Source organism: Neomonachus schauinslandi, chromosome 1 (genome assembly GCF_002201575.2).
Source record: "Neomonachus schauinslandi chromosome 1, ASM220157v2, whole genome shotgun sequence".
NCBI classification, from domain to species: domain Eukaryota; kingdom Metazoa; phylum Chordata; class Mammalia; order Carnivora; family Phocidae; genus Neomonachus; species Neomonachus schauinslandi.
In genome coordinates this window covers 201,973,604-201,997,183 of record NC_058403.1, presented here as the reverse complement: position 1 = coordinate 201,997,183, position 23,580 = coordinate 201,973,604, and the positions used below count along the sequence as shown (strand labels likewise).

Below are 23,580 nucleotides of genomic sequence, written 5' to 3'. Positions count from 1 at the left end.
GTGCCCAGCTGGAGACAGGCAGGTCTCTGGTCTAAATGCCCACTCCTCCCAGCTGAATCCCTCCACCCCAGTAATGGTGCCCAGTCCCCACCAAACAGAGCAGGACCTTCAAGACAGACGTTAACGGTCAGGGGACAGGAGGGCACATGAGGGGCCTTGCCAGTCCTCAGGCCCCAGTGTGCCCGTCATAGGCTCCCTGCTTCCCTGGCGGTGGAGCGGGGGCCTCAGGGCTGCCAAGGCACCCACCTCCCCATGGCCTCCCAGAACATCAAGCTGAGTACTTACTCTGCTGCTCACCCCAGCCAAAATAATTCCAGTTGCCTACAAAGAGAAGGGGCAGAGATAATAAAAGGGAGCAGGCAGAGGGGGGGCATGGGGAGGGGGACTCCCCCATCCTCCTCATTTTCCCCATCTCCTCCTCCCACCCCAGGACCCCAATCCCCTCCTGCCCTGAGTATCTTCTCAGAATATCACTTTAACCGGTGACATTTGTGACACCTTCAATCATCACCTTGAGAGGCTGGGGGTATATCCCAATTTTTCACAGAGGCCACAAGTTCAGCCAGGAAGTAACAAAGGAGGCATTTAGGCCCAGGGTTTTCCAACTCTGAACTCTGGAGTCAGCACTCCCCACTCTTTCCCTCCCCCTTCTGGAATACAAGGAAAGAAACACCGAATTGGAAATCTAAACTTTGAAACACTCCTGATGGGTGGGTCTTAATCATTCTGCTCATTTTATGGGTGAAGAAACAGGGCTCAGAGAGGTAGAGTGAGCAGCCTAAAGTCACACAGCCTCTGAGGACCAGGGAGAGAACCACATCTTCCCTCATCCCCTCATCCTCAGCACCTGGCATGGTGGAAAAATGCCTTGGACCAGAATCCTATCTCCTCTGACACTTGGCTGCCTCCTCCAAAACATGGTCGTGATGAAACATTCTCAAAAGAACTCGGAGGTAAATGCCGAGGGTAGGTCTCCATTCCCAAATCGAACCCACCCCTCCCGTCAGGCTACCTGTCCATGTGCTTGTTCTTCATCATCTGCTCCTGTCTCCACTTGCCTGACACTGTCCCCACCTCAATCCTTCAGTGACCCCATTCACCAGGAAGGGGGTTAGTAATTTCTTAGGGCAGTGATGACCCCTCCCCAGGTAGGGAAGTCAGAGGACTTTCTCAATAGCACCCCCAAATTAGTGTGGAAATGGGGTTCCCCAACTGCAGTCCCCCAGCCCCTCCACCCACCGGGCTCCATCATTACCATCCTGGGCATATGGGGGGTCGACAATGGATACAGGGGAGACTGTGAAAGGGCATGAGAGGGGGATGGGGAAGCAGATGGAAAAGGAGAAAGAGGTAGAAAGGTGGGGTGGGGTCAAAATGTTGGGTGGGGCTCTGCCCTGAGACTATACGATCTGTCACTTCCTCCCCACTCCGGGGGACTCAGAGGGCACTCTTAGGGGACAGACACCTCCTTGGCCCATGGAGAACTGGTCTGGGTGCATCTGAGTATCCACAAGGCCAAGGAGGATAAACACTCCTGAAAACTTCAGCCTTGATGGAGGCGGGGGTAGCCAGAGGAACATGATTATCATTATCCATAGATGCAGAGCAGTGGAAAGAGAAGCGAAGTTGGAATCCCTCAGACCCTGAGTTCAAATCCTAGCTCTGCCTCCTGCTGAGTGTGTGACCTTGGGCAAGTCACTTCTCCTCTTGGGCCTCAGTTTCTCTATCTAAGACAACGGGCAGATGAAACAGCCTTCGTGCATTGTATGTGCCTGTTGTACCTGTGTTAGCAGGATTGTCTGCACGACTGTGGGCTGCTTGGGAGGTGGGGTCTGTGTGGGCCCCGTGGAAGCTTGTCGAATGAGTTATAGGTCCTCATCCAGGATCTGATGAATGGAATTAGAGTCTGCAAAGTGTTTTTCAAATCTCTAGAAGGACTCTCCCGTGCCCTTCCAACAGCCCTCAGAGTGAGGGCACTGTCAGATGCCCTATTTCAAAGAGAGGGACTCTATGGATCAGAGAGGGATTCTGGCATGCCTGTGACCACAGAGCAAGACAGGACTCACATCCAAGTCCCGGATCTTTTCTTTTCACTGCACCGTGAGCAGATACTGTGTGCTCTTAGGACCTGTTCCTCTGGAGGGGAGTGGCCTGTTACTCAGGACAGTCATGGGTAGGGGAGGGATGAGGTTTCAGTTGATGCCCAGGGAGGAATCGAGAGGTACTTACAACACTGGTTGCTGGGGACAGGGAGAGGCTTGTCTTGTTCATCTTGGAATGAATACTGAGAGGGAGGGAAGGAGAGAGTGTTCCTCTCAGGAGGGGCCAGAAGCCAGAGGACCAAGATGGTCCTCTGCTCTGTTCCATCCTGACTACCCCTGCCTCCCAAATCCACTCTGTCTGCAGGAGAAGGATGCAGATGTCCACAGGAAAAGATACGCACACACACACACACACACAGAGAAACAGTGAGAAACAGAGACAGAAAAAGAAAGAAACACAGATGAGGGAAAGAAACAAATAGAAGTGGGTGAAAGAGAGAGCTGTGGGGGAAACTGAGGCAGGGAGCAGAAGAAAGATCAGCGATGAGGTTTGGACAAAAACTATTATCATATGAGTGTTGCCTTTTTGTACTCCACCTCCCACTGAAGAGAGCTCTGGTCTTGCCTGCTATCTCTTCCCAGCCTTCGCCTTCCGAAGGCTGCCTTCTGGGCCCCATTGGGTCTTTGCATTGTGATAATACAGAGCCAAGAAGAAGGGGGATGTCATGGAAGAACAGGGGTGAAGAGGCCAGGGCTGGTGGGGGAGAACTTTGAAAAGTCCAAAAGCATGACCCGAGGAGTTGAGGGGTGTGGGGCAGAGAGCGGATGTAAAGGCTGCTGTGGGGGGCCTGTGTCTCCTTGAGGGTATCTGGCAAGGGCAGGACTCGAGCCGATTGAAATCGTTCCATCATTGGTGGACTGTATGTTCTTTGATGTCCTCATCGCTTTGAGACAGGACCAAATGAGGCTCTGATTTTGTCCCCAGGTAGAGACACAGACAGAGGGAGACAAGTGGAGAGCGAAACAGAGACAGAAAGCAGAGGACGTGGGGAGACAGAGGGAGGGACAGGCACAGAAAGAAGAGTCTCCCCTCCAACGCTCACCTCATCCTGGTCCCGCATGGCATTCAGCTGCTCCAGCTTCTTGGCCCAGTAGCGCGCCTCCTCCTCGGGAATGTCTGGAAGCGGAGCCCTGGCTGTGAGTCCGGAACCCCTCCCTGCCCCTCAGCCTCCATCCAGTGCATCCTGCAGGCCTATGGGCTGGTCTCAAGGGGGTGTAGGAAGAGGAAAGGAGGACAGGGTGGTGTCCCATCCACCCCCCACCCCCCCCACCCCCCAGAGCTGCCTTGGAAATGAATGGAGGATGAGAGAGGAGATGCCTCCTAGCATTCCAAGGGTGGGGGAAACCATAGGTTCCTGGAAAGATGCTGTGGAGAGAACTGAGCTGCTTCCAAGAGAGAAAGAGAGGCCTCTTTGTGTCTCTGCCTCTGTTTTTCTCTACATGTCTCTTTGTCTCTGTTTGTCTCTCCTCCTATCTCCAGCTCACCCTGCATCCTAGGACCTCACCAAGGACCGGCCCAGGGCAGTTCAAACCCAAGCTCCATGGGTCAAGAAGAATTTGCTGCCCGTTGGTGACCTAGGGGGGCTGGGGTGTGCTCTGCACATGGCAGGTGCATGTCCCGCTGACTCACTGCAACTGGGAAACTGTCTCCTCTGGAGATAGGAAACTTCATCCTCAGAATGAAGGGCAGTCTGAACCCACCCAGGCCTGGCCATTCTCCTGGGTCTGGTGAGGGTCCTTTGCCCCCCACACTCACCTAAAGGCAGCTCGAAGCGGGTGTCAAGGAGGATGCGGTGGAAGGTGGGGTCCTTGGTGCCGCAGATCTCACTGTCTGCCATGATGACCTGAGAATCCAGTGTCAGCCACTCTCCAGGGCCCTCCTGGGGATTGGGGTGAGTGACAGGGTCCAAAGTGATGCAGGATGGAGCAGGGATCTACTGCACATTGACCAGCAGGTCCCCTACTTTCACAGAAAATGCACTTCCCCCCACCTCACCCTTACCCTAAGAGCAAGGGTCATGCCCACACTTTACAGACAAAGAAACTGAGACTCAGAGAGAAGGTTCTGGTCCAGAGCAACATGGTGGGTCCAAGGAACCCAGAGGCAGGGACCCGGAGAGAAGGCCCTGTGGGGCCAGGCAGGGGTGGTCCCAAGCTTGCACAGCCATGTCTCATCTCTCATGAGTGTATGTGGCCCTAGCTTCAAATAAAAATCCTGATGCCCATCCATGGGAGAATTCCCCACCCCAAGTGACCAAACTAGTCCTGCAGTCACAGGAGACAGAGCATGACACACTCACCTCCAGCCTGGAGAGGTCAGGGCAGAGCCAGAAGGAGGGGGGGGGGGCGGGGGTATTCAAAGGGAAGTAAGGGAAGGTTTCCTGAGGAGAGGGCATGGGAGCTGAGCTTAGAGAGTGATGGAAGGGATACTTGGAACCCAGGGAACAGCACATTCGAAGGTTCAGAAGCCATCCTTGGGGCGTATAAAGGGTGGAGGTTGGGGGGGCGGGGTAGGGGAGATGAGACTGGCAATGTAGGCAAGTGCCATCAAGAAGGCCTTCCAAAGGAGATGAGCAGGGATGGCAAGGAAAGGTCCTAGGGTGGTAAGAATCCGCTGGGCTCAGCAAGAAGTGTCTGAGTGGAAGGGGTGAGATATAAGGCCTGGAGGCCAGGGAGGAGGCCAAGGTTATTGTCTAGTACCTTCAGGGCTGGTGTAGCCTTCTCCCTGCACAAAGTGCTAATTACCCACAATAACCCTCCTCCTCTTTTCCATAGAAATACATTTACAGCTGGGCCCAGGGCTGTGCAGCTTAAGACTACTTTTCCCAGACTCCCTTGCAGCTAAGTGTCCACGTGATTAAGTTCTAGCCAATAGGATGTGAGTGAAGTACTGTGAGCAGCTTTCAGGTTAGACCCTTAACCAAGAGGGTGAGCCCCCTCCCTTGCCACCTTTTCTTCCCTTGACGGCAATGCAGATGTAATGGCGATCCTCCAGCAGCCCTCTTGGGCTGCACAGGGAGAAAGGCAGAGCAACAAGATGGAAGGAGTTCAGACCCTGGTGACTTTGGAGCCACCATCACAAACATTGCTGGGGGACAGAGATACATGTCCATCTTGTGTAGGCCACTGGCCTCTGGGTCCCTCCAAGGCACTCCTCCCCAACCCTCAGCCCACCACTCACTTCATTGGACTGGCGGATGGTCCGCAGGGGAATCCACACAGTGCCCACCATTGTGTCCCAGATGAGACCCTTGTTCCACACCTCCACTGTCAGCCCCAAATCCAGGCGGTTAATCTCGCTGTGGAGAGAGGGGAGGGACATGAAGGGGTAGGAGTGAGGGAGTGAAGTCTCAGAAAAGTCAGTTCACCTGCCTTAGGACATGCAACCAACTGGAATTCAAACCCAGGCCTGGGTGAGTCTTACCAAGAAGATAACACAGTGGTTCTTGTTTTACAGAGGGGAAACTGAGGCCAAAGGGTTAAGTTACATGCTCAGGGTATCACAGCAGAACCAGGATTACAAGCAGGAAGGAGGGAGTGGGGAAAGATAACACACATCTCCTACATCCCCAACTCCCTTGGCTCATCCTTGAGCCCTTAGACCCTGAGAGTACTGGCTAAGGGAGGAAGAGGCTCAAACTCCCACTGTGGCTCCCTATTACCCCAGGATAAGGACATTCCGGATGCCTCCATCCTTCCCAGAGTCACCTCTATCCAATGATATGGGGACACCCCTGAGAACATGAATGATACCACCTCTAAGCACTTTCCTTGCAGGACCCACCCTGGAAATATGCAGATTTGGGGGAAATCCTTGGTGAATGTCCAGTTCACTGAATTTACCAATTTACCAAAGATTTATCTTAAGGATTCTCTTTACATATAGCTATGACCTAGTCATTCAGTAACTGGCTTTCAGGAAGTTGAGGACCACACTGTCTCTCCCCCTTCATATCTTCTCTAGAATTGTAGGGCCTGCTGCTCCCCTCTTTCCCCAAATTCCTCTGTTCCAAGATCCCAACTCTGAATTCTCTCATAGCCTCCACCACTGCTAGTCCTCAGCCAAGCTCTGCTCAAGGATTTGAGGACTGCTTGGGTCCAAATCTCAGCTCTGCCAAGTATAGGCTGTGTGACACTGAGCAAGTGGTTTTGCCTCTCTGGTCCTCTGTTTCCTCTTCTGTAAAATGAGGATTAGAATAGCACCCTCCCTCCCAGGGCTATGGGGAAAACTGATTTAATCAAAGCCTTAGAAAAGGGCATAGAACTAGTTGTTGGTCATCATCAGAGAAGATGGGATGTAATATGAGGCCCTGAGTGGCTCCAGGTTGAGGGGAGGATCCAGATCATGAATTCATTCAGTTATTAGGCAAATATTTATTGAGCCACCTACTGTGTGCCAAGCCTTGTGCTTGGCATGGGGGGTGAGACTAACAGTGGAGACAGAGACCAACTGGGCCCTAGCTTCCTAGAGCTCACAGTCTGGGGTCAGGGGCCAGAAATGTGTCGAGAAATCACACAAATGACTAAAGTGATAATTGGTGGCTAGGCCTGAAATTACTCTCCAATCGCAGCTTGGGGATGGTGGTCAGGGAGGGCTTCCCTGAGGAGGAGACTCAGTGGAGATTCGAAGTACGAGAAGGACCTTGCTGGGGGGAGCGGGGAGGAGAGAAGAGCAAGTGCAAAGGCCCTAGGACAGGAACAAGCTGGACATGTTGGAGGAATGGTCCAGTGGTGGAGGTGGCTGGGGCAGGTGAGCCAGGAGAGATGGAGGGAGATACTGGCAGCTCACAGGGGCCAGGCCTGGAAAGAGGGTATTGTGGAGAGGAGTGTGGGTTTTGTTCTGAGGTTCACAAGCCATGAGCCACGGGCAAGTTTAGAGAGTGACAGAATGTGATTTGCAGTTTTAAAAATATCCCCTTGGCTGCCTGGAGGAGAACAGATTGCTGGGAGGCAGGAGGCGGGCAGCAGCAGGAGGCCAGGGGCGGAGGCTGGTGGGGCAGCGGGGACTTGGCTGGTGGCCATGGAGATAAAGAGAAGCAACTGGATTTAGGAAGTGCTTTGGAGGCAAAGCTGATGGCTGGACATGGGGCTGAGGGAGGAGGGAGTGGAGTCCCAGACGACACGCAGGTGTCCAGCTCTGCTCTGTGGGACCAGCGAGGTGCCAGGCCATGCTAGCCCAGTCACTGCAGACTCACAACATGAAATCCTGCTCCCAGCTGGGCTGGCTGCCCCGCACAGCAATGGTCGTGCTCTTGACATTTTGAACCTTCAGGGTCACGTACGTGTTGAATTTCTCTGTAGTGGTGAGAGCAGGGGTCAGCACAGGAACTCAGGGACCCCCCCATCCCCCTTCCCAAGCTCTAGATGACCCTGCTGTGATGCCCTAGGGTCTCCGTGTACTTGGGGCCACAGTCCAATAATGATGTCCAATATACTGAGCTGTTTTTTTGCCTATACCCCAGAGTCCCTCCCTGCCAGTCCCTCAGAGTGCAAGGGAAGGGCCTTGGTTCAGGGAGATGTTAGGCATCAGGGATGTCTAATCTTGCTGCTTAGAAATTACTGTGTACAATAGCCTTGGTTTTTAGCTGGGAAGACTGAGGCCCCAGATAGTGGAACAAAATTGACAGTAAGAAACTCCCTTCACTCTCTGAGCATCACTTTTCCCACCTGTAGCCTGATCTAAGCATCCCCACCCTGTCTCTCAGGATCCTGGGAAGGGCCCCTGGTTTAGGGTGAGCACCACCTCCATTAGATTCTCCAGGAGATGGCTGGGGAGACTTTGGGATCCAGGACAAGTCTGACACTCTGTGATGCTCAGCAGAGATGCAGCCCAAGTCCCCTATCACTGGCTCAGACCCCCTCCCCTATCTCTCCAAGACATAGATGGACAGACAACACAGGACAGGGTAGGAATAGAGGCCACTTACCTTGGGCACCATCAAACTTGGCTTTTTTGACTGTGGAGAGAGACAGAGATAGGGAAGGGAGATGGGGAGAGAGTAGGGAGAAGACAAAGACAGAGACACAGAGAGACACACCAAAATAGAAATATAACAAGAGAGGCAGAAGGGGGAGAGACACAGAAAGAAAGAGACAAAGAGGAAAGGCAAAGATAGAGAGCAAAAGAGATCAAGAGACCAAACAGAAAACAAAAACAAAAGCAAGATAAAGAGATGAGATCAGAGACAGAGACAAAGAGACAAGGAAAGGAAGAGAAACAGGAAGGAGTGGAGGGAGGCAGGGATGAGAGGGAGAGAAAGAAGCCATCAGACAGATGAGCACAGGCAGACCTAGGGGTTGAAGGAAATCTGGACACTGGGCATAATTTCTGCCCCTCCTCCCTCCCCATCAAATTCCCCCAAAGCTCCCCCACCTCCAGCTGTGCCCTTACCCACAATCAAACAGGATTCAAAAGAAGGAGCTGGGCAGGGGACAGGAGAAGCCTCCCACAGGAAGCCCTCCAAGATTGCAGCCAAGAGAGAACAGTTAGGGAGGGAGAGAGAGAGGAGAAAGGCAATCTCTGATGACCCCCTCCACCTGTCAGACCAGTGAGACTTCTCCCCCAATTATCCAGCTCATTCTGTCCTACCAAATGTTCCAGGGGTTTGAGGTCTAATATTCAAAGGGGACTGGGCAAGGTGGAATGGAACAGTCCAGAGAGCTGGCTCTGTAGTGCCCACAGAGACATCCCAGCCTTGGCTGGGATGTTGTTAGAGCTTGTCCAGCCCAACTTGCTTATGAAAGATGAATCCCAAATATACGTCAGGGTCCCACGTGGTCCAGTCTCTTTATGTTTCACATCACCCCACAGTCCCAAGTGACTTGAAGCAATTCCACTCTTTACTGGCTTTTCTCACAGGATATTAAACTTACTTTCAACATCTCTCGCACCCTGCAGCTGCCCCCAACATCTTTTTCCACCATTCACTCTGTCTCCACCCAAAACTGGCTCCCAAACTGAGCCCTTTCTCCTGCTTTCCACAATTCTCCCTTTCTCCTTTTCAATGAATGTTTCTCTTTGTGTAGGCAATACAGGCACATTTTACAAAATCCAAGGCAACCCAGAAATTGGCATACAATGAGAATAAGGCTCTTTTCTACCCCAGCCCTCACAATCCCACCTGGTGCAATCAACATTACCAGTTCCTTGTAGTGGATAGAGATAGACGGTTTCTGATTCGGCAATCGTGTGCATTTTGTGCATTATTTTATTTCCTACACAAATGGCAGCAATTCTACACCCTCTGTAGAAACTTTCTGTTTTAAAGAGTATGTACAGGTAAGTTGAAGGGTAAATTTCTAGAAACAAAATTGTGTTTCTATTCTCTCTTTTCTTTTGAGAGTCAAGTTCAGCCCTTTTTCAGGCAAATGCCGTGGCCTCCCATCTTGGGTTCATGTCTCTGTCCTCATCACTTGAGTTTCTGTCTTGCAAAAGTACCGGGATGAAACCAGTGAAGAGAGAATTCCCATCAAGGGTGGGGAACGTGGAGTAGTTCTAAACACTTGTCAGTAAATACTGTTTGTTCCTGTTGCAGACAGACGGTGTACTTGTCTGGTGGTAGTGGGGTGGGGGGGCGGGGGATCGAAGCTCAGAAGCACTGAGTTGCAGAGCAGGAGAGAGAATGATCACCTTCCTATGCCAATGCCAACGCCCCCAAGAAGACCCAAACTTTAAATGCAAATAGGTTGTGCATCATACTCATCACATCTGGGTTTGGGTTTGAGAGGTTAGAGTGCAGAGGGATATTAGGAGTGATGAGCACCATTTCAGCATGGAGTCAGACGAGCCAGGTTCAGCTTACAGTGCTGTGTGAAACTGGGCAACTGAATCCCCATCTCTGGGCCTCCATCTCTCTCTCACTCTATCTCTCTCTTTCTGTTTTTCTAGATCTGGCTTTCTCTCTGTCTTTTATCTTTGTGTCTCTGTCTCCCTTCCTCCCACACCCCCAAATCAGTCACCATGTGCTATCTTCCTTACCTTCCTGTTCAAGGCACATAACTGCACATGCAAAGGCCCCCCTCTCTTGAAGGCATGTTCCGCTCCTGTCGCACTGGCTCCCTCTCATACCCTCAGCCCCACTCAGCCCACAGGGAGCTCAACTGCCCAGCCCCTCAATCCTGGGGCTGAGTGAAGCCCAGGGACACTTCGGACTGTACCCGGCAGGAGCTACAGACCTCCTTCAAGTAGGCCATGGGGGAGCTCCTGCTTGCACACCTGGTGACTGTGAAGCTGGGAGTAGGGATGAAGCAGAGGCAGGGGCAGGGCAGGGAGGAGGAACGGTGAAAGAGACACAGGCTGAGAAAGTCACGCACACATGGAGGGATCAACATGGGGAAAGAGAGGCAGGGAGGAAGAGGAGGGGGTAGACAACAAGTCACAAGAGTCAGAGACAGAGACACAGAAAGAGAGAGGCACACAGGTGTCTTCTAGGGGAGACCAGCAAAAAGGAGAGGCAGAGTGGGGAGAGAAGGGCTGGAGGGAGAGATGAGGGGCTGATTGGTGTCTAGCCAGGCCTGGCCTGGGCCCCGGCCCACAGCTCCTGCTCTGTAACCCTTTTTACAGACCAGGGAGAGAGCTCAGAGGGGAGGCCATTCATCCACTGTCTCCTCCTTCCTCTCCTCCTGGTGGGGGATGGAGTGTCTCTCTCTGTTTCCCTCCTCCTCGTTCTCTTTCTCTCCCCCCCTCCCCCATCTGTCTCCGTCTCTCTCATCCCCACTCCCTCAGATTGCCCACTTTCTTCCTCCTTAAGCCTCAGTGGGCTGGAGGGTAGTGAGCTCAGTTGGGGCCCACCAGCGATGGAGTGATGGGGGTGGGGACACTCTAGCTCTGACAGCTGAGGCCAGTCTCAGGCTCCCAGGCCACTTCAGTGAGTCCAGGATGAGGACATCAATGTACGTTCATCAGTGGGAACTCAGAGGGAGGAGGGGGAGACTCCGAGTGAGATAGGGGGCTCAGAGAGAAAATGAGGAATCAAGGAAGGGGCTCTGGGTGGGGAGGAGAACTCAGAGGGGATATTGGATATGGGGCAAGGGGTAGAGGAGAGAAGACTAGGGAAGGAAGCTCCGGAACTGGAGGAAGGTCTTGGTGGGGGAGGGGGTCAGGAAGGCCGAGGAGCCCGTGTCATCAGGGGTGGGGCTCAGAGGAGGAGGGGGCTCAGGAAGGGGCTGGTGGGGCTCCGAGAAGGAACCAAGTCTATCTCCTTCTGTCTTCCCCATCAGTAAACCGTCCGAGTCATTGTCGCCTTCACCACCATAGTCATCCCATCTCTGCCCTGCCACTTTCCCCCTGCTCTCTGGCGCCACTCGAGCTCGAGCTCGAGTGGAGCTGCAGTATTGGGGTCACCGGGGCGGAAGCACCACCCCTCCCCCGCGGGCTCCTGGTCACACGCACAAGGCTATTTATAAAGTGGGCACAGAGGACGTGGGCAACGCGACAGCTGGGAGTGGCAGGTGGGGGAGGAGCCCACTGCCAGCCCCTCTGACAGGCCAGCGGGAGACGCCCCCTCACGACTGTCAGCAGCCAGCGTGGCCCTTGGGGGCCCCATCAGCGCTGACCGATTAAGGTGGTTACACGGCAGATGCTGGCCAGGGCAGAATCCTCGACGGTGGGAGGAGGGGCTCAGGCTGGGGCCTTCCATAGGCTCAGCCAGGCTCTGGACCTCAGTTTCTGCATCTGGGAAATGGAGCAAAGTAGGGCCTTCTCCCCTTCCTCCTCCTCTCTTATTCCCTCCTCTTCCTGCTCCCTTTTCCTTTTCATCATTATTAGAATCGGCATTATTACGCTGTCGTGACCAATATTTTTATAATTACCATTACCAGTATCATTACTATTTGTATTATTTGGTTGGGTTCTAAGTGTGCCCCTGGTCTGGATGACCCTGGATTCTAATTGAAGTGAATTCCAGTCTTTGGGCACCTCCTCCATGACCTGCCAGGCCTGGGGTGGGGGCGGATGAAGAGTAGATTCCAACCATCAAGGGAAGCACCTGAAAGCCCCTCTTTGGGACATGCTTACTGGGTGTCAGAAGACACTACAAGACGGGGGGAGGGGAGGGAAACAAAGAATTCAGAAATCGATTTTAAGATGTTTGGTGGTTTTACATGTGATGTCGATGGCCTACATGAGCCTTGTGGTAAGGACACTGGTCCCACTGGCTTTCATCTGGGAGAGAGGGCTCTTACCCTCCATTGACAGAAATAAGCCAGAGCCGGACAGAAGATCACAGTGTAAAACATAAACACACCGAGAACTTTGACAGAGATTTCTGTCTGTGTTGTTTACTGGGTGCCGCCACTTAGAACTAAGCCTGACATATAGTAGGTGCTCATTAAATAGTGTTCAATGAAATAATGACAGAATTTCCTCCTCCAGCAGTCCTGTCCTAGGATCGGCCCCCTCTGCACGGGCGGGCGCTGTCCCTGCTCTGTCCATGGTGCTGAACCCCTGTCCCTGCACGTTTACCTCCAATGAACTTGGCACACCTTTTTACCTCCTGTGTACTACTGAGCCCTCCTCAGGCCTGAGAACGCAGTGAGTTTTCAGGAAATGTCCTACACCCACGGAAAGCTTTTCGTCCCCATTAATAAAAACATCATCATTGATTCTTCCTGTCATTGGCTTACACTTACGGAACCTTTCCACAGGCCAGGCATCATGCCAAGGGCTCTTCGTGCCTCACCTCACTGGAGAGTTCTAGCAAATCTAGGCAGTGGGTACTATTAGTGTGTCCATTCTACAGATGGGCACACTGAGGAGTGAAGAGGATACAGGACTTTGCCAGGAAGTGGTGGTTTTAGGATGGTGGACTGGGGATGTCCTGGTTGGCACCTCACAGAGTAAGCCCATTGTATGTGGGAGGCAAGTGAGGTACAGCTTAGGGAAGGGGCTAAGACTGCAGCCCTGAAGATGAGTCAGAGCCAACCCTGGAGAGGCATCCTATGAGTATAGTGAGAGCAAAGACCCAGATACAAACTCCCCTGGCTACATGGTATCAGAAACAGGGCAGCCAGGGGCAGAGGGATTTGTGAAGGCTTCCTGGGAGAGGAGCAGCAGAAAAGCCACAATGAATCGAGGAGAAATGACACGTCTCTCTACTGAGTGGTTGAAGGAAGAAGGTGCTCCCAGGACAGATTCTCATCCCATGAAAGGGACTTGGTTTCCCTTCTTCCAAGAAGGGGCTCAACCTTCACCCCTAACTCCCAGTAGGCTGTGGAGTCAGACAGCTACACCTCTGGCTCTGGAGCACTAAGCAAGTTGTTGAACCTCCCTAAGCCTTGGTTTTCCTCATCTGTAAAATGGGTTTCTGTGAGGATTAAAGAAGGCAATGGGCATAAAAGTCCTCAACACCATACTTGTAGAATGCCGCATAAATGGGCTTGTTGTTGATATTATTAGTTTTGAGGCAAACTCACCCTCACATGCATTTGCTAATTGTATGCAATAGTCATTCATGAAATATTTATGGAGACTTTAAAAACATTGAGTGGCCTGGCAAAATGCTGTAAGGCACATAGAAAGGTCTAGACCTGGGGCACCTGGGTGGCTCAGTTGTTAAGCATCTGCCTTTGGCTCAGGTCATGATCTCAGAGTCCTGGGATCGAGGCCCGCGTTGGGCTTCCTGCTCTGTGGGAAGCCCTGCTTCTTCCTCTCCCACTCCCCCTGCTGTGTTCCTCTCTCACTGTGTCTCTCTCTGTCAAATAAATAAAATCTTGGGGCGCCTGGGTGGTTCAGTCTTTAAGCGTCTGCCTTCAGCTCAGGTCATGATCCCAGGGTCCTGGGATCGAGCCCTGCATCGGACTCCCTGCTCAGCAGGAAGCCTGCTTCTCCCTCTCCCACTCCCCCTGCTTGTGTTCCCTCTCTTGCTGTCTCTCTCTCTGTCAAATAAATAAATAAAATCTTTGAAATAAATAAATAAATAAATAAATAAATAAAATCTTAAAAAAAAAAAAAGAAAGGTCTAGACCTGAATTCCCACCACCATGATTTTGCACGTGCTATTCCCTCCACTTTTTTAGAGCACTATGTCCCTCCTGCTTAGCTCCAAAAGAAGAGAGCCCTGGATATCACCTTCCGTGGCTCCCTCAGCCCTTCCCTGTCCCTCCCACTCTGACCCCACCAGCATGAAGCCAGGAATAGCGCTGGGTCTCCAGGAACAGTGGCTGGCATAGAGTAGGTGCTCAACTAATGCTTGCTGAGTAAATAGATGAATGAATTCATGAAGGAACCAGGTAGCACTTGGCATTTGCAGTCTCAGGATTCTGCCAAGCCCTAGCAAGTGGATGGTGGGAGGGGGGAGCAATGGGACTCCACATAAAGAAATGAGAGGGGGCAGAGGCAAGACCTGTATAAGGTGGTCTCCTATGTGTTGGTGTCGAGTATGTATGCAAGAGTTTGCATGTGTGTGTGTTTGCATGTGTATTTGCTAGTGTTACCAGGGCAGGCAGGTGTGTGTGTGTTTGTTTTCATGGAGGGACATGTGCTTATGTGTACCATCTGAATGCAGGTGATGATCTGTACATATGTGTCAGGGAGTACAGTGTGACTGTATGTGGGACATGCTAGTATGTGTGCGTTTAGGTATATGAGGACTTGCAGGTGATATGTTAATTAGAAACATATGTTGTGGTATGTGTATGGATATGTGTGTTATACAGTTGTATGGAATGTGTATTTGTTTACTTGTGTGTACATATCATCATTCACCTGTTCAAAGGAGCTGCTTTGAATGTCCGGGCAAGTGTCATCATGCACATACACATGTGGCCTTAGCATGTGCTCAGGTGTACACATATGTATTTTTGGGATTGGGGCCCTAACAGGTATATGTAGGTACATGCTTGTATGTCAGGGCATGAGTGGATCTTTATGTGACTTAGATATTGTGAACATGAATCAAACATGCCTGGATACACCCATGTCTGTGTACATGCATGTGGACACAAACGCCTATATTTCGGGGGCCATGTCTATGTGGCAGAGTGGCTGTGTCCTATATACATGTGGGGCTATATATATGTCCTACATACATGTTCACACACACATATGAATGTGCACACGTGTCCATAAGTGTCATGGGCATGTGGTCTTCATGGAGCCTTGGTGGACCCTGGGCATTTCTGTCCACACAGGGTGAGTCTGTGTATGGACGTTTCAGTGCATGTGTGTACAGATATGGGCAAATATGAATTGGCCTCTGGTTGGAGGTATAGGTATCTCCTCATCTCCAGGGATGAGCTCAGACCCATGGAAAACCCTCCCAGCCCCGCTCCACTGCTCCCCTGCCCCCTATCCTCTCCCATTCACCCCCTTGCCCCCTGGCCTTCCCACTCTGGACATCACCCCTGCCCCTCCCAATATTTCACCCTCTATTTCTCCTGGTCTCCCCCTCTGCCTCTCCCAGCGTTCTTCCACCCCCCATACGTCTCCCGGCTTTATTTCCCACCCCACCCATAGACTTGCCCCTCCCAGCAACACCCCTCCACTCTGCTGGTGATTCCCTTCCTGTAACTTCCACAGAATCATCCAACACAATTCTTCCCACAGGCCTCCGTTTCTGGAAGCCTCACCCTTCTTACTGCCCCCCCTCCTTCACACCACCTCCGCAGTCCAGCCTCCTGTTTGCGTCAGAGTTAATGGTGAAATTCCCCACCCCCCCCATACACACCCCACTAGGCAAACCTTCCAGAGGAACCCAACTTAGAGGATGTGAGGCAGGGTAGGGTGGGGGTGGGAGGAGCAGAGGAGAGAATCAGCCAGGAACACTCACATTGACCGCCTCCTCCAGTGCCAGCCGCGCCCCCCACCCCCGCCCCGGCCCCCACAGCTAGGCAACTTAGAGGAGGGGAAGGATCCAATAGGGGGTTTGGACGTTCACCTCCGCCTTCCCTTAGGCCTAGCCCAGGGAGGTTCCAGGGGGTCCTTTTCACCTCCCCACTCCCTTAACTCTATAGGTCAGGGGGTAGTTGGCTTTTGATCTATGGGCCCTTCTGTCACCATTAGGCACGGTCGGGACCGAGCTCTGAGAAAGCAAGTCCCTGTCCCTTTAAGAACACCCGCGTCCACGCCTGCCCAGCCCCGCGCGATAGCACTCTGGAAGTCGCCGCAGCAGGGAGCGGGCGGGCGGGGCAGGGTTTGTGAATGGAGCGACAGAGGGGGGAGGGGAGGAAGGGGGAGGGGCGGCGGGGGCGGTTCCCAGATCTGGGCCTGTTCATTGGGGTCCAGGCGGAAGCGGGGTTCAGCTCTCTCTGTCTGTCTCTCTCTCTCACACACACACCACAGTCCCCGCTGCCTAAAGTCTCTTGAAGCCTGACATCTCAGGCCTGACCAACACACTTCTTCCCCGACCTCAGCCTTCTTGAAGGGAGTAGGTGTGAGTGAGGGGGGTGGACCCCAGTCCTTGAAACCCCAGGTTGAGACCTCTATAAGCCTCGAACCCTTGTTCGCCACCACCACCTCCGCCCAACGTCTCCCAGAGCCTGAGTTCTTAACTGGAATGCCCAGGACGCCTGAGTCCTGATGGGCTGGCTTCGTCCCCACCTCAGCCTCAGAAGTGGGGGGCAGCGATCATGCCCCTCCTGTGTCTCTCTCCTTCCCCCCCCACCCCAACGCAGAGCGTGGGCCTGGGCGTGGGCCTCGGTGCAGATGGCGTTCGGGCCCCAAAATAGCTCCACCCCACCTCTCCCTCCCTCGCTTCGGCGCAAAGTGGGTGAGGTGAGGATGCCGGGAGGGGTGCAGACGGCACTGCACCCCGAGGGGTCGGCTCCCTACGGGGAAGGCCAGTTACGCGTTCCGGAGTGCGGGAGGGGGCGGGGAGTGGGGAGGCCCTCAGGCGATTCCCCCAACCCCCATTCGGGAGTCCAAAGAGTTAACGGGAAAAGCGCCCCCAGACCCCAGTCACAACCCTCTCAGGACGTAGGGAAGGGTCTTCTCCAGCCCCTTCCCAGGACTCTTCACACCCAAGGCTGGGAGATTCCTAGAGCTCGCCGTTGTCCTGATGGTCAAACCCCCTTACCTAAATCTTACATGCTCAGGGCTTGGAGACCCCTCCCTCTGCACCCCTTTTTGAATTCCGAGCCTAGTCCACGTCCCTGAGAACCCACAGCCCAGCCTACCGCACAGGACTCCTTCCAAGTACCCTACACGATTCATTCGAACTACCCAGCCCAGCCCCTTCCACACCTAATAACCTGGTCTACACAGACTCCCCAGTCTAGATTAGGAAGCCAGATAGAGCCTCAGATCCCTACTGGCGTCCACAAGGGCCTCCGCGTTCAGCCACGTCCGTACGACCCCCAGCAGCGGCCACCAGGACCCCCTGAGAACACAGTTACATCTGCATGGATCACCCCCTCAGGCGCCCTGACGCGTCTACAAGGGCTAGCTCCCCTCTCAAAAGTCCAGCCGCGTGTACTCGGGTCACCCCCTCAGGAGCCCAGCCGCATCCACACGGACCCCGAGCCCGGTCCGGGTCCACGCGGGTCCCCAGCCCCGCAGCCTCGCCTCCTACCTCCAACGCAAAGTAGAGACATGTCTCCGGGGTCGCCGGCGGGCCGGCTCTGTCAGGTAGAGCTTAGCGGCCACTGGGCTAGGGCATGGCCGGGACTGCAGCCCGCGCTCAGCTCACGCCGGGGCCCGGCCTCCGCCGCCGGCCATCTTGGTTCAGCACCGGGGGTGCGGACAGCTCCTGACGTGGTGCTGATGTCGGGCTGGCGGGCGGAGCCCAGGGACGCCTGATGGGGCGGGGGCGCTGCAAGCTTGGGGGAGCTTTAAAGGGCCGGAGCCGGGTGGGGGTTCCCCGCCCCCAGGGCTCCCCGACCAGAGGGACAGAGAGCGGTCCCACTCAGGTTCCCTACTGGTTCTGTGTGCTTTCATCTCTCCTGGAGTCGCTCTGTGGGTTCTCTGGCTCTCTCTTGAGTCCTTTGCTGTCTCTCTGCTTTCCCTCTATTCCTCTGTCTCTACATCTGTGTCTCTCATTGCCTGTTTCTCTATCTCTTTCTCTCCCTGTGTCTCTCTGTTCCTCTTTTTGTCTCTCCGTCTCTTTTGTTCATGTGTGTCCCTCTGAGCCTCTCTCTGTCCAGTCTCTCTGTGTCTCTGCCACTCCCTGTCTAGGTCACCTTCTGAATATCTGTTTCACTCTTTAAGCCCCTCAGCCTGTGGATCTTTGCACATATTCAGACTGGATCCCATCCTTCACGCCCTTGTGTAACTGGCAAACTCCTGTTCATCCATCAATATCCGGTTTGAACATCTCCTCTTCCAGGAAGCTTTCCCTGACTCCCCCACACTGATCCTATCTTCTGAACTCCCCCAGCCCCCAACTCTTCCCCTGACTCAGCCCTCATCCCAACACATCTCTGCTCTCCAGGCCTCTCCACTTACCTAGCTGGGCAGTTCCATGTGGGTCATGTTCCTGTAAACCTGTTCACCGTGTATCTCCAGTGCCTAGAACAGCACTAGAAGCTGAGCCCCACAGAATCCCTGCCCCCAGCACACATGAAGGAGCTTCACAAACACAGAATGTACATGGAGTTAGTTGCAAGTGAGGCCCGTGCTTAAAAGCCAACTCTGCCTCTAATCTCTAGCATGACCTTGCCTCATTTTCCCAATCTGTAGAATGGGGACAATAACAGGACCTGCCTCACAGAATTGCAGATGTTATGTAAGCTAACACCTTAAAGAACTTGGAATAGTAATGTATATTGTTACCCATTGTTGTAACTCTCACTGCTTTTCTAATTTTTATTACGTATTGATTAGCCCTAGGTAAGGAATAAAGGGCAGCAATGACAGGCTTGAATAAAGAACATTACCACCACAGTCCAAGACCCCATGGGCCTCTCCCCTATTTCGTCCCTCCCTTCAGAAAGAAGAACTACCCCAAATTTTCTTCTTCATTCTCCTACTTTTTTTACAGTTTTACCACAAATTTATCAACAAACAATGCACAGTGTAGTTTTGTGTGTTTGGGGACTTTATGTAATGAGAATAAAATGATCACATATTTTACTAACCTGTTTTGTTTGGTCAACATAATTCTGCTGATATTCATCCACGTTTCTGTGTGTGCTGTAATATATGCATATTTCACTACTCTACAGTATCCTCTTGATTTACTATACCTTTGATTATTTATCTATTTTCCAGTTGGTGGACCTTAAGATTGCTTCCATTTTGAGTTTATTCCAAAAAAAAAAAAAAACCCACAAACTTTTATAATCATTCTCAGAAATGTAGGCTAGTGCACATGGGTAAGACGGCTGGATTGTAGGACACCCACATGCTCAGCTTTACAAGATAACATCAAATTGTTTTTTGACATGCCTCCAACTATTTTTATCACACTCGCACCATATAAGCATTCAGTTGCTCCACACCCTTATCAACACTTGGAATACTCCCAGTTTTTGAATCATGCCAAAATGGAGGGGGAGAACTGTTGCTTCCTTTTGGTTTTGATTCCTTTCTTATTGCTCACGAGGGGGAACTTTTCATGTGATTATTGGTTTCTTCTTAGGGTGAAATGCCTGTTCAAGTTTTTAATCTGTTTTTTAAAAGATTTTGTTTATTTATTTACTTGAGAGAGAGAGAGCACACATATGAGGGGGAGAGGGGCAGAGGGAGAGGGAGAGAGAGAATCTCAAATAGACTCCCCGCTGAGTGCAGAGCCCAACCCTGAGATCATGACCTGAGCTGAAATCAAGACTCAGACACCCAATCGACTGAGCCACCCAGATGCCCCAATAGTCACATTTTTAAAAATGGATAAAAAAGGGTGCCTGGGTAGCTCAGTCGGTTAAGAGTCCGACTCTTTTCTTTCTTTCTTTCTTTCTTTCTTTCTTTCTTTCTTTCTTTCTTCTTTTTTTCTTTCTTCTTTCTTTATTTCTTTTCTTTCTTTTTTGAGTCTGACTCTTGATTTTGGCTCAGGGAGTCTACTTGAGATTCTCGCTCTCTCTTTCCCTCTGCCCCTCCCCCCCCATATATTTTCTCTCTCTCTCTCTCAAATAAGTAAATAAATCTTTAAAAAAAAATAAAATGTGCTGTCATTTCCTACTGATGTGCGTTCTTTAACCATATTACATATGAATCCTTTGTTGGTTTAATGTGTGTTGTAAAAAAAAATCTCCAATTTTGTGGCTTGTTTCCATTCTATTTCTGGTATCATTTTCTGAACGGAGTCTCTCAATGTTTTAAATAAACTTTTTATTTTGGAAAATTTTTAGACATACAGAAAAGTTGTAGAGGCACTGAACTGTAAAAAGGTACAGAGTATTTTTATATACTCTTCACCTAACTTGCCCTAATGTTAACATCTAATGTGGTTACAGGATATACATGTCAAAAGGAAAACATTTACATTGGCACTTATTATTAACTAAATTGTAAACTTTATATATCACCAGTTCTTCCACTAATGTTCTCTTCCTAGTCCATGATCCAATCCAGGACCTTACACTGCTTTTAGTCATCTTATCTCCTTGGTCTCTGCCTATCTGTGAGTTTCTTAGTCTTTCCTTATTATTCATGACCTGGACACACTTAAAGAGTACTCATCAGGTATTTTGCAGAAATTCCCTTGATTTGGGTTTATCTGATGTTTCCTCATTATTAGACTGGGGTTATGGGCTTTGGGGGAAGATTGAAGAGATGGGGTTCTCTCATTGTCACCGGAGTTCCTTGATGCCCACATGATATCGCAGGGGATGTTAACCTTGATCGTCTGAGTAAGATGCTGTCTGCCAAGTTTATCCACTGTCAAGTTATTCTTTTTCTCTTTCCCTACTCTGCTCTTTGTAAGCAAATCACTAAGCCCAGCCCACCCTCAAGATGAGGAAATTATGCTCCACGTCCTGGAGCAGGAGTATCTAGGAAGCTCTTAATTTTAAGTTCCTTTTTTTATTGCTGTAAAATACACATAATAAAATTTACCATTTTAACCATTTTAAAGTGTACAATTCAGTGGCATTTTTTACATTCACAATATTGTGCAACCACTAGTTCTATCTAGTAATAAAACACTTCCATCACCCCAAAAGGAAACCCGTCCCCATTGGCAGTCACTTCCCATCTCCTCTCCCTCAGCCCCTGGCAACCACCAATCTGCTTTCTGTGTCTATGGATTTAATTTAAAATTCTTCAACTTAACCTATCTTTTCCTTTGCAGGAAAGAAAATAAGACACTTTTATTTCCTCCTTACCAATTCTTGGACCTTTCATTTGTTTTTCCTGCCTTGTGGCGCAGGCCAGTACCTTCAGTACAATCTCACACACCATGGTAACTGACATCCTTGCCTTATCTGCCCATCTTAAACAGAACATTTCAATATTCACCACTAAATATATCTGCTGAGGTTTTTTTTTTTAAGATTTTATTTATTTATTTATTTATTTATTTATTTATTTATTTATTTATTTGAGAGACAGAGAGCAAAAGCCTGGGTGAGAGGGAGAGGGAGAGAGACTCTGAAGCAGACTCAGCACTGAGCACAAAGCCCCAATGGGGAGATCACAACAGAGCCTAAACCAAGAGTCAGATGCCTAACCTACTGAGCCACCCAGGTGCTCCCCCCCCACCGCCACTGGAGGTTTTTAATGGAAAAATCAAGTTAAAGTGGTCCACTTCTCTTCCCCATTTGCTAGGATTTTTTGCTTTTATCACACATGGGTGGTGAATTTTAGCAATTACATTTCCTGAATCAATTGGGATGCCTATATAACTTTTCTTGTTTAATCTCTTAATGTGAATTACATTCTCTCAATATGTTCGATATGCATTGGTCTCTCCTGTTCTGCCCTCTTTTACCCACATGTCATCTCCCTCTGTCAAAGTCTCTGATAAACTGATCATTCAGATCCAATTAATTTTTAAGCTCCACTGTCCCATTTTGCCCCCACCAACAGCTCTGCTAATTCCAAAGCTATTTATTTGAGCTATACCAACCCTCCATTTAATTATGCCATGCTGCCTCCATCTTTCTCTTGCACTCTTTTTTCTGCAACTCCCTCTTTCCCTGGCTCCTCTTACTATGCATCTGCACTCAAATCTTCTGCAAACTCATACTCACCCTCTGTCTTTCCACCTCTCTTCTCTTGGCTTCTGATGTTTCATTCTCTTTACCATCCTATGAAATCCACAGAGAAGTCACTGAAAGACAAATAATGGGAGACAGTACACAGACTGGTGAGAAGTACAAGTCCTCCCCCCCTCCATGCACACACACGGGAAGAGACCCACACACACCAAAAACGAGCACATGCACACACACAAACACACACACACATCTCCCAACCAATGAGCTCCTAGCAATCCCCAGGGGTCCAACTTGCCCATCTCCTATGCCAAGAGCTTTAGATGAGAAAGTTCCCTCTCCACAGCACCTATTGAGTTCAGCTTTTTTTTTTTTAAGATTTTATTTATTTATTTGAGAGCGACACAAGGAGAGAGGGAACACAAGCAGGGGGAGTGGGAGAGGGAGAAGCAGGCTTCCCGCTGAGCAAGGAGCTTGATGCGGGGCTCGATCCCAGGACCCTGGGATCATGACCTGAGCCAAAGGCAGACACGTAAGGACTGAGCCACCCAGGCGCCCCTGAGCTCAGCTTTTTAATGGGGAATGGGCAGAGCTTCTTCTAGAGCCCAAGCCAGGGCAACCGTGCTTGGTCTTCAAAGAAATTCCCAGTCCTTATTGGGTATATCTGATGTTTCTTGTACTGTACAAAGTTCCACAGAGGGGAAAGATATAAATCAGATGTCAGTCAATTTGTTCAGCAAGCATTTGTTGGCACTATCTGGATGCTGGGAATTACTCTTATCACCAGGTTCTACAGAGTGACATGGTTCCTAGCACAAAAGTTGGAAACAAACAAATAACCATGCACAGAAGAAATCAAGGAAAATTATGAGGAAAATAGGAAGGGTCCCATGATAGAGAAGAATGATGGAGGATGGGATAACTGCCTTGTGGAGGAGGGAACACATGAGCTGAGACCCAAAGGAGGTGAAGGACCAGGCAAAGGGAGAGACGGGGGAGAGGCATTCAAGACAGCAGAGCAGGTGCAAAGGCCCTGAGAAGAGCCCATGCCTGGTGTATTGGAGGAATATCAGGGAAGCTGGTGTGGCTGGAACAGAGTGAGAGAGAAGGGAGATGGGTAGGGGCTATGAGGGGCTTGGGGGTGTGGGTAAGGGTCTAAGACAGAAAGAGAGGCCCAACTTGCCCATCTTCTATGCCAAGAGTGAATGGGAGGGAGAGATTGGGCCTCCTCCCTTTGGGGAAGAACATAGGTTCAGCAGGACCTGAGGCTCCATGGGCATCTTATTGTCACTGAGGCCTCATTCTCACCCATGTCTCCCCCACCCCTGGACTCCTCACTGATGCCCCACCTGCACCAGTGGGGGGTGACCCCCCTGTGCCAAGAATGGTTTCAGCACACAGTAGGCACTCCATAAATGTGAATGAGCTAGTATGTCAGAGGGAGGAAGGGAGG

General features: G+C 51.0%; 1 protein-coding gene across 1 annotated transcript in view; it reads right to left on the bottom strand.

Annotated features, from left to right (window-relative positions):
- The window catches only part of UNC13A (unc-13 homolog A), a 58,729-nt gene extending 40,972 nt beyond the window's left edge, over nucleotides 1–17,757 (bottom strand). The window contains exons 1-8 of the mRNA XM_021683126.1: nucleotides 17,609–17,757; nucleotides 8,030–8,059; nucleotides 7,298–7,397; nucleotides 5,284–5,401; nucleotides 3,859–3,982; nucleotides 3,146–3,219; nucleotides 2,230–2,284; nucleotides 286–321 (exon numbers count right to left, since the gene is read on the bottom strand). Coding sequence (XP_021538801.1) covers nucleotides 286–321; nucleotides 2,230–2,284; nucleotides 3,146–3,219; nucleotides 3,859–3,982; nucleotides 5,284–5,401; nucleotides 7,298–7,397; nucleotides 8,030–8,059; nucleotides 17,609–17,630 — 559 coding nt within the window. The 5' untranslated portion in view covers nucleotides 17,631–17,757. The remainder of the gene's footprint in view (nucleotides 1–285; nucleotides 322–2,229; nucleotides 2,285–3,145; nucleotides 3,220–3,858; nucleotides 3,983–5,283; nucleotides 5,402–7,297; nucleotides 7,398–8,029; nucleotides 8,060–17,608) is intronic.
- Between the last annotated feature and the right edge of the window lie 5,823 nt (nucleotides 17,758–23,580).